The sequence below is a fragment of the Myotis myotis genome, unplaced genomic scaffold, assembly GCF_014108235.1.
Source record: "Myotis myotis isolate mMyoMyo1 unplaced genomic scaffold, mMyoMyo1.p scaffold_m19_p_19, whole genome shotgun sequence".
Lineage (NCBI taxonomy): Eukaryota > Metazoa > Chordata > Mammalia > Chiroptera > Vespertilionidae > Myotis > Myotis myotis.
The window spans coordinates 4,373,252-4,386,990 of NW_023416323.1; the positions used below are offsets into that span (position 1 = coordinate 4,373,252).

Below are 13,739 nucleotides of genomic sequence, written 5' to 3' on the forward strand. Positions count from 1 at the left end.
TGGTTGCGGGCACATACCCAGTAGGGAGTGTGCAGGAGGCAGCTGATCATGTTTCTCTTTCATCGATGTTTCTGACTCTCTCTATACCTCTCCCTTCCTCTCTGTAAAAAATCAATAACATATATTTTTTAAAAAAAGTCTGCCTGGAGTCTATTAAAAAAAAAAAAAAAAAAAAAGAACAGAATGTGGGAAACCCACACATGAGCGGATACTCAGTTATGACAAAGGTAAGATTGTGGTGAAAGGGTAAAGAATTACCATTTTGCCCTAGCTGGTTTGGCTCAGTGTACAGAACATCGGCCTGCGGACTGAAGGGTCCCAGGTTCAATTCCAGTCAAGGACACAGGCCTGGTTGTGGGCTTGATCCCCAGTAGCGGTAGTGCACGAGGCAGCCGATCAATAATTCTCTGTCATCATTGATGTTTCTATCTCCCTCTCCCTTCCTCTCTAAAATCAATAAAAATATATTTTAAAAATGAATGACCATTTTAATAAATGGTGCTGTTCAACCAAGTATATTCATATGGGGAAAAAATGTATTCTGATCTCCTACCTCACATGATACATAAAAATCAATTCCAGGTAGATTGTCGATCCAAATATAAAAGGAAAATTTGTTAATTTTAGAAAACAAATAGACTTTATGACCTTGGTCCAGAGAATTATTAAATTCAAAAAGAATTAACCATAAAGGAAAAAAACACGATAAAGTGAACTTTAGTAAAATTAAAAATATTTTCATTGCCCTGGCCAGTGTTGCTCAGTGGGTTGGGCATCATCCCATGCACCAGGAGGTTGCCAATTCGATTCCCGGTCAGGGCACATGCCTGGGTTGTGGCTCAATTCTGGGTGGGGAGCACACAGGAGGCAGCCGATTGATGTTTCTCTCTCTCATTCCCTCTCTCTAAAAATCAATAAATTATTTTTTTAAAGATAAAATTTCATCAAAATATATCACTGGGGGGCCTGGCCAGTATGGCTCAGGTTATGGTGCTGTCTCATACACTGAAAGGTTGTGGGTTCGATCCTTGATTGATATGTACATGGGAGGCAACCAATCAAGGTTTCTCTCTCACATGGAGGTTTCTCTCTCTCCCCCTCTCCTTTCCTCTCTCTCTAAAATCAACTTAAAAAACATATTCTCAGGTGAGGATTGAAAAATATATCATGGGGGGGACGGGACACATACAAGTGAGAGGGCAAAGCAAGCCACAAAGTGAGAGAAGACATCTGTAATACATATTTCTACAAAGGATAGTATCCTTTATAGAAGGAATATATAAATAACTCACAAATCAATAAAAAGGTCATATATCTCAATTTTTAAAAAATAGAAAAAGACTTGAGCAGAGACTTCCCAAAAGATTTCCAAATAGCTAACAAACAGAAAAAGGCGGTCAGCCTCCCTGATCATTAGGGAAATGCAGGTGAACACCGGAGTGTAATTAGGTCCTGTAGATGCTCATCACTGGGGGAAATGAGGAGTAACTGAAATGCTCATTCTCACGCTACTGGTGCGAGTGCAAAGTGGCACTGCCACTACGGACAGCACTTCGGCAGTATCTCCTAAAGCTGATAGCTCAGCAATTCCACTCCTGGGTGAACACTGGACGGAAACGCTGTGTTCACCAGAAGGCATGTAGTAGGTGTTCATAGCAGGACTTTTCATAATAGAAAAACACTAGAAACAACTCCTAAGTAAACTGTGTTACGTTCATAGAACAGAACATGTAACGATGAAACCAAACTAATCCAACATGGATGAATCTCACAAACACATCAACAGAGGAAGCCAGACAAAAGAGGGAACATGGGGTATGAAGCTATTTACATGAAGTTCAAAGGCGGAAAAGCTAATCTGTGGTGATGGAAGTTGAGATGGTAGTTGCTCTGGAGGGTCAGAGACCAGAAGGGACATGAGGAGGGCTCGGGTGGGAAGGCTGGTTCCATGGGTGTATTCAGTTTTTGGAAATTCGGTGAGCACTACATTTAGGATTTGTGCACGTTTCTGTATGCATGTTACACTTCAATAAAATTCTCTTAAAACTAAGAACAAACAAAAAAATTAGTAGGGTGGGTTCTAGAACATTCCTCGAAAGCTGCATGCCTTCCGTGAACCCAGGACCCAAATCCATATCCAGGACTTCCTGGAGTGCTGTTTAAACAACCCTGATCTAGTCCAGCCCCTTCACTCTATGAACATTTCAATTCCCCCACTTTAAAGGAACGAACTGAGGATGGAGAGAAGACACCCACCAGGTTTTAGCATGCGAATGGTAGAGCCAGGCCTAGAACGCAGTCCTCTGGGCTCAGAAAAGAGCAAAAATTGAGGCAAATCAAGGCAGTGTAGTGCAATGGAAATGTATGTGGGCTCTGCCACCTTCTAGCTGGGTGACTGGGGCGGTCACTTAACCCTCATCTGAAAATCAGGGGCCATAAGGGTACCCAACTCAGAGCTGCCATGAAGATTAAGTGCTCAAAGACATCAGCCAAGATGACTGATGTTTTTATCAAGGATGCCAGATCACAAGAGAGAAGGGGAAAGGACTCGTGTGTGCTTACCACGATCATGCTGGGCGCCACCAAGGGTGCCTTCTGATCTCATGCAGTCCCCCCACAACCCTTCAAAATGAGATTAATAGACCCATTGTACAAATGAAAGTATGGACAACCTGAGTGGCAGGCAGTGAAGACAGGAATGCCTGACCCAGAGGCACCAAAGAGCAGGATGCGACATCACAGCTGCTTGATGAAGGGAATCATGGGGACCAAGTGAGGGCTCTCCAGGAGCAGGGCCTGAGGAGAGGCCCCTGCACAGCCTCACCTCCTGGGGCCTCCTCTTACACCCTCACCTTCCTGTGGGCCTCTCTCAACTTGCCACCAGCCAGCCCTCCCTCAACTCCAGACCTGTGAGCCCCACCCCAGGGACACTCCCACCCTGTTGAGAAACTACTCCTGTTCCCTCCCTTGGCCCAGCCCTTGGGCATCACAGGCACCACACCCTATCTTCACTGCTTCTCAACATCCCACATCAGATCCCCCTCCCTGCCAACAGCCCAGCCCAGCTCAGGCCTTGTACTCCCCCACCTGGAGCACCTCCCTCTCCTTCAGCCTCCCTTGTGCACCCAGGAGCTATTCTGACATTCCAATCTGGCCCCGCCCCTTTCACTCAATACCTTCAAGGTACAGGATAAGCATAAATGAGTCCTTCAGAGACCCTCCCACCTTTGTTGCAGCACTCACCACCCCTCCATGCTTACTAGGTGCCAGGCACCACTCTAGGCCCTGAGGACAGAGCCGGGCGTAAGACAAGTCCTGACTACATCTTGCCCAGGCGTCCACACTGACTCGTCTGAATCCCCAAGTATCTGACAAAGGCCCTTGTCCAGAAACACAAGTCAGAAAATGTTAGTGAATCAGCAGGCACATCTGGCTATGCACACGGAGCCAGCTACCTCCATGTCCAATCTGACAAACGCTTCCTGAGGCCCCTGCTTCTGTGGCTCCTGCTGCCCAGATGCCCACCCTGCCTCCTCTGTGCACCCAACTCCTACGCAGCTTCTAAAGCCCAGTCTAATACCACCTCCTCTGTGAAGCCCCCCTCGGGCCTTCCACAGCTGAGTCAGTCCCTCCTTTCTGTGTGAGAATGACTGTGTCCATGCCTGTCTCCTCCATTGAACTGGGATCCCCTCCCCTCAAAAGTAAGGAAACCATGAGGCCACGTGTGACTCATTCCTGTACCTCCAGAACTTGTGTAAAGCCTGACACACAGCAGCTTCAGAAAATATTTGTGGAATGAATGAATCCATCAAGAGGATCAGGAAGAGAACACTGGCTTATGGGCCTTGGGGAGAAGAGGTAAGTGTGAGAAGAAGCTCGAAGTCCCTAGGTCAGGGCTGGGGAACGTCTGGCCCTAGGGACACACAAGGCCTGCGAAATCATTTGGTCTGGTCCTGTCAGGCATTAGGGGAGAGTTAATTAAATGTTTGACCAGGTATAGCAGGCTAATTTTTAAATTGATCATTTGTATGGCCCTTAAATGATGTTATAAATATCCAAATGGCCCTGGGCAGAAAAAAAGTTCCCCACCCCTGCCCTAGGATCATGGCTCTGCTCTCTTGACACCCCCTCCCTGACCTTTGCCCCTGCTCCCCACCAAGGACCTATCTCTTCAGGCCCTGGGAAGGCCCTGGAACTGGCAACACTCCCACAAGCACGGAGGTCCGACTTCTGCCAGCCAGCCAGCCTGCCTCAGGGCTCTCAGTGAGGCTGTTACGAAGTGTCTGGTTTCCTGTCTGCAGGCCATCTGTCCCTCCCCAGCAGGATCACTGGCCCTTCTCCAGAGGGACTCGAAGTCCACTTTTAGATCAGAAGTTCCCTAGGAACTGAGGGAATGGCCCGTTGACACTCCTTTAGGGGGCCTCTGACATCCTGTGGAACCTGTGGTAATGCTTTCAACCTCAGCATCCATAGCACTACCAGCTCAGCTCACAGAGGCACTGAGGGACCCCCAAGACGTGGATGCCAGTGGGCCAGGGACTTGGCTGCTGCAAAGAGCATGGCTGCGGCATGCCCAGCCTCTAAGCCCAGCTGCTCCGGACAGCTTCCTGCTCACCAGATCCTGTGTGTCACCCCTCCCTGACCTCCTAGAGGCCGCTGTGCCCGGCGGGTGGCAGGGCTGCAGGGGAGAGGGCAGGGCCTCGAGACTAACACTCAGCTCCAGCAGGGACTTGCTGTGGGGCCTGCTGCCTTACCTTCAAAAGAAGGAAAATAAGACAAACCTTATGGAGTAGCTGAGAGGTTTAAAGAGTGACACCTGGAAAGGGCCTAGCACAGTGCCCGTGCAGATCAGTGCTCAGTGAATATTCCTGACCCACAAGGCCTGGCTCTGGTCTGGCAAATGCAGCAGCAGCACCAGTGAGCTGCAGGACAATGAGGGGACGAGAGGACTGGAGATTCAGAGCACAGGCTCTGGGCCTCAGAGACTCACTTCCATCCTGACTACGCCACTTACTTGCTATGAGACCCTGGGCAAGTCGCTTCACCTTTCTGAGCCTCGGTTTCCACATCTTCAAGATGGACATTAAATAAGTGAACATGTGTGTCAATACACTTGGCAAGTGTGACAAAATGGCCACTCCTGACCGTGACTGACGGGGCCTTCCATGGGCCAGACACTGTGCGGTGCCCTGCTCGTGGACGCGGGAATGCTCACGGCGCTCTCCTGTGAGCCAGGCCTTCCTCTCCGCTGTGAAACGCACAGCAGGCTGGCGGAGCCCGGGCTGGACCGGCTGTGAGGGCAGAGTCTGTGCCTCCCCTGCCCTGGCAGCAATTAGGATGGTAACACCGTGGCCCAGTCCGGGGTTGTTGGGTGCATGAGTCACGGCCCCATGGCACTGTGCGCTTTGCCAGCTGAGGCATCCCTCCTCCTGACCAGGACTGGGCTGGGCACCGTTCAGGAAAGGCCCCTTCGTTTACTGCCACCCCATAAGGGCCACTCACCAAAATGGTCGTGACCACCAGCGTCTTGTTGGCCAGCGTCTGCGACAGGTTGATGTCCAGGGTGGTGGCGTTCATGGCCAGCGTCCGGTTAGAGTACCACACCCCGATCTGGGGAGGAGAGGGGTATGGTACTCTAGTCGGTGGGGTCCCACCCTGCCCTCCCTCCTTTCCACCTCCACCCCACCCCACCCAGTCAGAGCTCTGGCTTCACCCTGGGCCTGCTCACCTCACGGTGGCCCTGCCGGGACTTCTCCAGGATACGCAGGGTGTAGTTGGTCCTCTGGCCTTTGCTGTTGAATTCGACCCGCCCGGTCAGCCCGTCATACTCTACCTAGCAGGGTGGGAGGTGGCCAGAGGGAGGGGTGGCAGGAGCCCAGAGAGATGGGTGGGAGAGGCCCAGAGGGAAAGAGACAGAGGTGGAGGGGACAAGAGAGAGGGAGAGGGACCAGGAAGGACCACAATTAAACAAGCAAGACCACACACCAGCAAACGCGGGGTGATAGAACAAAGACACAGGACGCAGCAGTACCGGCGGGCAGAGGAAAGCCAGGAAAGAAGGCACAGAGGGAAGAGCAAGGAAGAGGCGCAGAGGGAACAAGAGGCGTTGGGTGGGGTTGGAGGTGGGGGAGAGGGCAAAGGGCCGAAAGGTGGACACAGTGAGTCCCCCACTGGAGGCAGGCTGATTGCCCTCAGCCCTCCCACTCCCAGCTCACCATGCGCAGGTAGTTCATGAGGCTGGTCCCGTGGGGCCAAATGTTGGCCGACGTACAGGCCAGTGGCTTCACACCGATCTCCTGGCTGCGGTTCAGCTCCCGGACGGCACTCACCACCACATGCACGGCATCAAACATCAGGGCTGCCGACAGCTGAGTGGGGGCAGAGGTGGGGCAGGACAGGGAAGAGGCAGCTTAGCCAGGGGAGTCCCCGAGCCCCCTGGTGCCACCCCCAGCCCTCAGACAACTCTCTGGTGTCTTTCTCGGGGAATGCATGTGACAGGGAAAGGGTGCATGCTGCCAAGCCTCTATGGCAGCATCTCTTCCTGAATGCGTGTGACCATGTGTCTGTTCAGGGGAGGGCATGTCTGAGTGTGCCTGGACAGCCAGTTGTGTCACCCCCAAAGGGGGTGTTCATGGGCCTGAGGTGAGGGTACACCTGGGAATCTGCATGTCTGTACGGCTGATGCAGGCTGTAGACAATGGCCACAGCCCCTCTCTCAGTGTGCCTAGGGATGTTTATGTGGGTGGGGCTGGGCAAATGTTCCTATTTGTTTATACACAGGGAGGGCGGGGTGTCTAAGAGGCAGGAGCACATAATGGCTATGAGCCCGGGCCTGGGAGATAGGCAGGTCTGAGCTGAAGGCCCAGTTCTACTATTCCCTGTAGTGGGCCAAGTCCCCACTACCCTCTGAACCTCAGTTTCCTCCCCTGTATAGTGGGGATAATTGCCATCTCTGCCTCTGAGTACTAGGGTGGGGATCAAGCAAGATAATGCAGCAAAGAACTCCAAACAGTGCCTGGCACGCGGTGCGGGCTCCATACAAGCTGCCACTGAGCTGTGATTGATGGCACAGGGCGTCTGTGAGTGTGTCTGCGAGAGTACGTCTTAGCTGGGTGGATGTGCAGGTGTGAATCTCGTGCTATGCAGGTAGGCGCAGGGGTGCGAATGAATGTGCCTCTGTCTGTGTCCATGTGTGCACATCCGACTACATGGCTGGTATCCGTGAGTTTCTGTGCACGTAGAACTGTCTCAGTACCTTGGTGTATGACTAGATGTCTGTGAGCAAACACACATAAATATGCATCTTTTGTATGTTTGCATTTATTCAGCATATATTATCAGAAACCTACTCTGAGCCAGGCTGTCTTAGTGCTGGTATATAATGGTGAACAGAGAGAAAGCCCTGCCCTCAAGGAACTTAAAATCATGTATGTGTGTCTATATCTAAGCAAAATATAGAGCAAGTCACATGGTAATTAGATAAGCAAAGACAGGTGCTATGGAGGAAAATACAGCAGGGAAGGGGGCTATATCGTGGGGCGTTTCCCATATTTTGAATGGGACCAAGGAAGGTCTCACAACTAAGGGGACATTTGAGCAATGACTTGGTGATGAGGAAGCGATGCACAGGCCCTGAGGTGCGCGTGTGCTGGGGTGGCTGAGGCACCTGGAGACCAGTGTGGCTGCTGCACCGTGGGAGGTGGAGAGGAGGACAGGTCAGACTTATCTCAGAGTGAGGCTGCATGGCAGGTATTCGGGAAGTGAGTGGGAGCACCAGAGGCTCTGAGCAACAACTGGCAGAGATGTGAAGGGGCCCAGAGTATCTGTGTGCAGAGTGTCTGTGTGCGGGGGCCAGGGGGCGTGCTCACCGCAGGGCCCGGGTAGGTGCTGGCTTCGCAGTTCTCTCTCCAGGACATGTTGAGGCTGCGCACAAACTCGGGGTAGAAGGGGTGCGAGGTGTTGAACATGGAGAAGCCCAGGATGTTGGAGGAGTCCTCCACGATCCCATCCAGGTGCAGGATGGGGAAGTCCTAGGACGAGAAGAAGGGTGAGCCCAGGGCCAGGCACCACTGGTGCAGATATCATGGGAGGGAATGGGGCCCGAGGGGCTGCTGGGGGTACGCACCATGGTGGTGAGGATGTACTTGTAAAACGCTGAGATCATGCCTAGTTCTGAGGCCTGGAGAACACCGGCAGGAAAAGAGGCGACCAGAGAAGCAGAAATGGGGAGAAACCGAGAGGGAAAGAAATATTTAGAGACAAGCCTGGCGGGAAGGCACCCCATGGGAAATACAGTAAGAAACACCCAGAGATAGAGACAGGAAGAAGACACATGTGGGCAGGGGGAGACCTTGATCCCTCGCGTCCAACCCTGCTGACTGGTAGCCCAGGTGGGATGTAGGCGCCTTGAATGCCAGTGCCCCTCTTTAGGTCACTTAAAAGGCTGCCCTCTGGAGACAGGCACAGGGACACCTCAGAAACAGGGCATGTGGGGAGGACAACCTTAACCTTAATGCCCAGGCTGCCCACGCCAGGTTTGGGCTGCTGACATGTAAGGCTCAGCCTGGTCCCAGGTCAGATAAACTACCCCTGCCACCTTTACAAGCCCTTTGCAGCAAAGGCAGCCAATATGGCTCTAAGAGTCACGTTTTGAGCCCCTTTTCTCACAGCCCCTGAGGATAACAAAGCTAGAAGACCTGGCCAGGAATGCCCAATTCTGCCCCGCAATGGACACTAGAACTTTAACCAGCACCAGCTTGCATTGCCTGAGTGTCAAGAGCTGTGATCATGTGGGTTATAGCTCATTCCACGACAGGGATGGACAGGCTCGAGAGGAAAGTGACCACAGGTCCCTGGGCTCACACGGGGAGGGCCAGGTCTCCGGCCCAGGCCTGCCACCTGAGCATAATCTTTCCTACAAGCCACCCTGCCTCCAGAGCCTATGGGTGCTGTCCACACCTCTTCCTATAAGCTACGATCAGCAGTGACATATGGTTTTAATTTTTTAAAAACTGAAGAAAGCCCTAGCCAGTTTGGCTCAGTGGATAGAGCATCGACCTGCGGACTGAAGGGCTCCAGGTTCGATTCCGGTCAAGGGCACATGCCCGGGTTGTGGGCTCGATCCCCAGTGGGGGGCGTGCAGGAAGCAGCTGATCAATGGTTCTCTCTCATCATTGATGTCTCTAACTCTTTCTCCCTCTTCCTTCCTCTCTGAAAACAATAAAAATATATTTTAAAAAATAATAACTGGAGAAAAATAAATAATACAGGTTAGATTATGAGGAAAAATTAAGAGCAGGGAAGCAACGAATGATGAATGAATGTGGGTCACTGGTGGACAGCATGTGGCGGGCCAGCATCTGACACGGCCTCTCCTGGGTGGCCTTGAGGCAGACCGTTCCCCGCGGGAACCCCAGCTTCGTCATCCACAAATGATCATCACACGTGCCCACAGGGTGGGTGACAGCCAAACTAAAGAATACGTGCAAAGTGCCTCAATATACAGCAGAACACGCACTTCGTAAGGATACTAGGAAGCTCCCCATAGTCTGGGCCAGGCAGGGTCCCATGAACTTTCCCTACCACTCACTCATTAACCCTCACTGCAACCCACTGAGGCAGCAGCTGTTCGCAGGGAGGGGAGGCAACTGTCCAGAATTAAATGAGGGCTGCAACTGGGGAACAGCTGAGCCGAGGGACAATCTTCCTGATTATCTCTGCACGCAGGAAGCAGGTCTCCATACCCCATGTGACCACCGAGGCCTATGGGCACTAGGCCATGTGCTCTGTCCCCCATGTTTCTGCCCCTGACCCCGTAGGGAAGCAGAGACAGGGGACCCACCTTACGGAGGATGAGGTGGGAGATGGAGGCATTGGCATCGATGATAATGGTGGACACCTTGTCATCACGGATCTCCTTGAGCAGCGGCGTGGGGTCCCGGCTGTCATCCAGCATCCTCACTGACAGCGTCTCCTTGGAGATGAGGAAGCCTCGAACCAGCTCCTCCAACCGTAACAGGCCTGGGGGTGGGGTCAGTCCTGGATTAGAGCCCCTCCATGTGCCTGACATGGGGCGAACACTCCCTCCTCCTCACCACCATGGGGGAACTGGGGAGAGGATAAGGGTGCACTCAGGAGATGGGCAGCTGTCTGTCCAGAGTGCAGCTGGCTGTCTTGGGATACTGGACCCAGGGTCCTCCCAAATTAAAACCCCAACCTGCACTTCCTCCCGACCTCCAGAGGCCTTCCTCCTGCCACCTTCTGCCCCCACTGATATGTGTGACAGGCATCTCCCACTTCACACGTGCAAAGCCACATTCTGCTCTTCTTGCCAAACCAGCATGTCTCCCAAGTCGGTGAGCAACTCCAGCTTGCCAGTCTCTCAGGCCAAAAACCCTAGACAGCAGCCTGGCCTCCTCTCTCTCTCACACCCACACCCAATCTACCTAAGCTCTACCTTCAAAACACATTAGACCCATCGACTGCATACCCCACCATCACTGCCCTGACCCAAGCCAGTGTCATCTCTTGCCCGTTACAACAGCCAAACTTGCCCCCAGAGTCTGTTTCCTACTCTGCAGTCAGAACCATGGAAAACAGACGTGACCCTTCTCTGCTCCAAATCTTCTAACAGCTTCTCGTTCATTCAGAGCGAAGGCCAATGTCTGCAAGGCCCGCCTCCATCTGCTCACTCTCATTCTCTCCTGACTCATCTCCCCGTCACTCCCTCTTCCCGGCCACACAGGTGTCCTCCATGTCTCACACTATCCTGTGGCCTTTGCACTTGCTGTTCCTTCTGCCTGGAACACGCTTCTCCCAGATCCCCGCACAGCTCCCACCCTCCACCTTCAGATCCTCACTAAATATCACGCCCTCGATGACTCCCATACCCACCATTCCATTTCAGACTGCCCCCTCATTCCAGCACGCCCAGTCCCTCACCTGTTTGTTCACAGGACTTTTCCCTTCTGACTAAACAATGTCCTCATTTATGTTCATTGCCTAGCTCCTCCCTCTAGAATGTAAGTTTGATAAGGGCAGGGATGGCGGCCTGGCTTGCACACTGCCATATCCTTAATTATCAAGCAAAACGCCTGGCACATAGCAGGTGTTCAATAAACACCCTTTGGGACAGGAATTCTTCCTGGAGGTTTCTGAGCATACCCTCTCTCTCCAGCTGCACACCCACAGACCCACAGCTTCTCCAACATCTCCACCTAAATGTCTCACAGACCTCCAACCCAACTGTGCCCCCGAAGGACTCTCTCCTCCTCCTTGACAGGACCTGGTCACAATTCATGACCCTGCCCTCTCTCCTCCCTCACGACTCTTCTCAAATCTGTGGTCTGTCCATCCCACGGCCCCACCTGGGTCCTAACCAGCACCATGTCCTCTGCCTCTCGCTGGTATCCCTGCCACCTCTCATGTCACTCTCCAGTCCACTTCCTGCACTGCAGCCAAAGACTGCTTCCTGCACCACAAGTGGGGCCTGTCCCTCACCCCACCCTACATGGGAACCTCCACCATCTTCAGGATAAGACGGACACAAGGTCCTGCCTCGTGCTCCTATACTCCTGCTGCAGGGAATGACTTTGAGCCTCTCAAAGGGGCCACACTCCCTTGGTCACAACTTGGCCTGCCATGCCCTCAGAACATGGCCCCCCTACCCCCACCCTTCAGGCCCAGTTGCGATGTCCCTTTCTTAGGGATTCAGGTTCCAAACCTCCCAGACTTTGTGCCTCGACAGCCCCTGCTCAACTCCTAACACAGCATGTGTCACTCCATATCACAGCTGCTCAACCACTGTGTCCTCCACTGGCTCGGAGCTCCCTGAAGTCAGGGGCCATGCTGAGCAGGGGCCTTGCATCTGGCAGGTGCTTTGTTCTATCTGCGGGCTAAATGGTCCCTTCAGGAAGTGGGGGGAGGGCTCAGTGGAACCAGAGCTCTGGGTTCCTGAAGGGGAAGGTATAGTGGGAACCAAGAGATCATTCCAACCAGGGGGCACTGATGACTGTGGGAGACTAGATCACTTGGGAAGGGAGTTTGGGGAACAGAAAACGAAATGTCCAGTTTCCTCCCTCACACTCGGCCTTGGCGCAGATGAGGCTGGCCGAGGGGTAGTTGAAGGACTTGAGGATTCGGGAGACCGCCAGGCTGACATCCTCGTTACTGGGGTACAGGCTGACAGATGCAAAACGAAGGTACTGGAGGCGAGGCGTCTCCTCGGGACCCACCTTGATGTGGGGGATCTGGACAGAGAAGGAGCTTTTGCTTCTATCCTGCTCCCTCCTCCCCATCCTCACCTCCCCGGGACCCGCACCCCACCTCACCTCCTTCTCCCCACAGATATGGCTCACGGTGGAAGCAGATGCAGGGCTGGAGGAAGGCCCCAGGACAGACACGACCCCCTTAGGCAGGATCTGACACACTGCGAGGGGTAGGAAGAGACCACAGAGTCAAGGACCCTTTCCCTCCTCCCCGTCCCCACCACCAGGGAACCACCCCAGCCCAGGAGTGGAACTGACACTCCTCCACCATGGGGACCCAGGGCCCAATCCCTGCCACCCTATGGAGGGGCACAGACAGAGAGAGACAGGGAGAAATGGCAACAGAGAGACAGGTCAAACCAGAGAAAAACAAAGAGAGGAAGAGGAAATACCAGGGGCCTCCTCGGGCTGCAGATCCAGTGCCAGGTCACTCGGCCTGCATTTTCCTCAGCCTTTCCAACCATGCTACAACCTTAGGTGCATCCAACACCCCTTCCACCCCGAACCCGTGGCCAAGGTCCCCCCTACCCTCTGCACCCCAAACACCATGCTTCTGTGGCATTTGCTTGCTCTACTTTCTTCCACATTCTTTCCCCTTAAACTTGTGTGCATCTCAAGCCTCGAAAGAAGCTGTTGCTATGGCTGCCCAATGCCCATTCTCAAGGCAGAACCCTGACTTTCCCTCAGGAAAGCCCCGTGGTTCCCAGGATCGATTGTCACCTGACCCAGGATTACAGAACCATATCGTCCTGGCCACTGTGATTGGTTCGGAGGCTGAAATGGGCTCACACCAGGCCTTGGGGAGCCTTCCCCAGGTCTTCTGCTACAATTATTACTGGGTTTGCTAAATTGGTGATATAAGTTCTGAGCTGTTGAAAACACACTGCCACCAGTTGGGAAGAGCATTCCTGAAAATTAAGCCAACTTAGAGAAAAGCAGGACCCAGAGGTGCCACATTCAAATAAAAGCATCAAAGCTAAATGCCTTATCTTCCTCCAAACTTGCTCCTTCTATAGTTTCCACACTGGTGAGGACTCACCATTCAAATACCTGGAAATGTGACCCTTGCTTTCAATGTCTCCCAATAGCCAATTAGACATAAAATTTTCTTTTTTTGTCCTCAAATCTTCTCACATCTATCCTCTTCTCTTCGACTCCACCTCCCCTGCTCTACTTCAGGGCTCTCAACTCAGCCTCCTCACTGATCACCTGAATCTAGCCTCTGGATTCACTTTCACCAGCTCCCTGGTCTAAACCCACCAACAAGTCCCCACTGCCTACAGGTGAAGGCAACATCTTCAAGCCGATGCTGCAGGCCTCCTGGAGCTGGCCTGCCAGTCTGCCCAACCTCACCTCCCACTCCCAGTCACACTCTAGTCCAGATGTCGTCTCTCATGATCCCCCTAAACATGTCCTGAGTCCAGGTGGTCAGGATGGGTGTAACCCCGCACCCTGTTCCTTGGCTCTGAATAC

At 53.0% G+C, this 13,739-nt stretch overlaps 1 protein-coding gene across 2 annotated transcripts in view; it reads right to left on the reverse strand.

Annotated features, from left to right (window-relative positions):
• GRIK5 (glutamate ionotropic receptor kainate type subunit 5) overlaps positions 1–13,739 on the reverse strand; it is a 55,775-nt gene that overhangs the window by 36,760 nt on the left and 5,276 nt on the right. For both annotated transcript variants that reach the window (XM_036346612.1, XM_036346613.1), the window contains exons 4-11: positions 12,330–12,427; positions 12,083–12,248; positions 9,842–10,020; positions 8,126–8,179; positions 7,869–8,030; positions 6,216–6,368; positions 5,729–5,833; positions 5,503–5,610 (exon numbers count right to left, since the gene is read on the reverse strand). In XM_036346612.1, the coding sequence (XP_036202505.1) occupies positions 5,503–5,610; positions 5,729–5,833; positions 6,216–6,368; positions 7,869–8,030; positions 8,126–8,179; positions 9,842–10,020; positions 12,083–12,248; positions 12,330–12,427 (1,025 nt within the window). The remainder of the gene's footprint in view (positions 1–5,502; positions 5,611–5,728; positions 5,834–6,215; positions 6,369–7,868; positions 8,031–8,125; positions 8,180–9,841; positions 10,021–12,082; positions 12,249–12,329; positions 12,428–13,739) is intronic.